The 2,180-nt window shown below is 39.5% G+C and overlaps 1 protein-coding gene across 1 annotated transcript; it reads right to left on the bottom strand.

Moving 5' to 3' along the window:
• Positions 1–85: 85 nt before the first annotated feature.
• Positions 86–1,977, bottom strand: LOC104958096 (lysophospholipase-like protein 1; the record flags this gene model as incomplete). Its single annotated transcript, XM_010785807.1, has 3 exons — positions 86–123; positions 1,442–1,611; positions 1,865–1,977. Coding segments are annotated over 3 exons (321 nt in total), but the record flags the coding sequence as incomplete, so codon positions are not given.
• Positions 1,978–2,180: the final 203 nt, after the last annotated feature.

Below are 2,180 nucleotides of genomic sequence, written 5' to 3'. Positions count from 1 at the left end.
TTTCTTGATTCTTTGTACAGTATGAAAAATAGAGTCTTTATACCTGTGCTGAAGTTCACTGCTGTGAGGAGTCCAGTTCTGTCTCTCATTCTCTGGTCCAGCCTGTCTGCATCACCTGGAGACCTTAAACAAACAGATATATATGTAAAGTACCATGTGTACAAACAATATAACTGATTCTCTTCAGTTGAACATGTTGGATTGTGTATTGTCCGAGTCAGGGTCTTTTTTATTTTACTGTAACTTTGGAAGTTGTGCTTACTGTTTATTTGATACCCATTTGGTAATGCAATTAATAAAAACAACAAGGTTTGGGTTCGTTCTTCAGATGACTGTGACGTTAACGTGTAAGCTCAATAATGAACTCCAGATCAACCAACCATATTGTAATATCTAACTTATTTTATCGACCTCAAACAGAAGCCGTTTGTTGTACAGTATTATCCCACTTAACGCTTAACACTTGTCTATTTCGTTTTAACCTTTATATATATAGTCTATGATTTTAACTTGGAGGCTACTATTAGCATCGTTAGTACCGATGTAGCTACCACTCGCTTACACGCTAACCCAAGCCTTAACATTCATTACGTAGCTGATTAAAATCATTAAATCATAAATAAAGTACTCAAATTTCACTTACCGCAAAACCGCATTAATGCACCGTCTGTTTTAACCACAGAGCGAGTCACAATAGTCCGATATATAAGCATGAAGAACAAACAACCACGGCCGGATCAAGTTGTGTTCCCTGGATGAACTGAGCAGGCAGAGTCCCTGTAACTAGCTTCACGGAGCAGCTAGCAGAGAGACAAGAAGCTAGCAGCAGCAGTGATTGAACGGAGCTGTCACTCAATGTGACAACGCCCTAATATATGCATAACTTTAAGGCTTAATATTAATTAAACAGATGAGTTGAGAAAAAATTCACTCCAGGATCTTTAGACAGGAAGGGGGATCTAACTATACAGAGAATATGGTTTTTTGAACCACGATGTAAACATGTTTATTTCTGCTTTAAAGTTGGGCATTTTAACATGGGGGTCTATGGAAATTGCTCCCTTCTGCAGACTGCTCCTACTGGCCACTAGATGAACTGCAGTGTGTTGCACTTCGTATTGGCGTCCCGGCTCTTCCCCAGGGTTTGCCGATTGGTCAGAACCAAAATACCAATTAGCTGCATGACAAACGGTGCCACTATCTGCATAAAGAGAGATCTTGACTTTTTTTTACAAAAAAAACTGTTGAATGATGTATTGATTACGTCTTTTGGGGAAGCTCCCAAATCGATGTTCTTTTAAATGTGTTTTTATGTCATTCTTTTTCACTTCTGAGTAGCTCAAGGACTATAGGTATACTGTTCTTACTGCAAAAGAACAAATAGCTATTTTGTTTTCACATTTCACATGCAGCCGATGTAAAGTGAAAACAAGATCCATACCGATGACGATCCTGTGTTTGGGGATCCCAGCGTTGACCTCGCCCTGAATGATTAACCCCAGAGAGTTGCACATGTCGTCTATGGACTCTCGGTCCTCGTGGCAGTCCCTCGAGATCTTGTGACGGTCAAACCAGACAGTAGACAGAGCCCCTCGCATAGGGGTGTACGGCCTGATGGCATAAAGATGAGGGTCAGTGTTCAGCTACATGGCTGCAGCTTTACTACAGGCAAACTTGTATAATTAATGCAGTAAGAATAATATAAATGAAAAATGGGACAATGAAAACTTGTATTTCCTCCATAATGTTCGTACTACAAAGACCTTTTAAAGACATTACGTTTGAACTTACATTATCCAATGTAATTGATGAAGTTGACAAAAAAAAAAACATTGATATTTGATTTAGTCTAATCTAGACATACCGAGCTGGAGCTGTGGGGTAAATGATCCGGATGTGGTTGAAGGACAGATCCGGCTCAGTCACATCTCGAACCCAGGCTCTCAGCCCCCGTCCAGTGTCGCCTGCACATTGAAATCAAACAAAATTATATCAAGACCCTATCAATATTGCAAATGCATGTAAAATGCATACCAAGCCAATGTTTGATCTTCTGAAGAAATGTATCTTAAACAGGGTTCAGATGAGGTAGTCCAGAATAAAAAAAAACTGCCATCATTATTATGGAAAAGTCTTTACACATGAAATGTGTAAAGACGCATCCTAAAACCCGGAAGTAA

Source organism: Notothenia coriiceps, unplaced genomic scaffold (genome assembly GCF_000735185.1).
Source record: "Notothenia coriiceps isolate Sejong01 unplaced genomic scaffold, NC01 NC01_scaffold00000950, whole genome shotgun sequence".
Taxonomy (NCBI): domain Eukaryota; kingdom Metazoa; phylum Chordata; class Actinopteri; order Perciformes; family Nototheniidae; genus Notothenia; species Notothenia coriiceps.
Note: the sequence above shows the minus strand (reverse complement) of the source record. Positions and strands in the feature narration are given on the sequence as shown.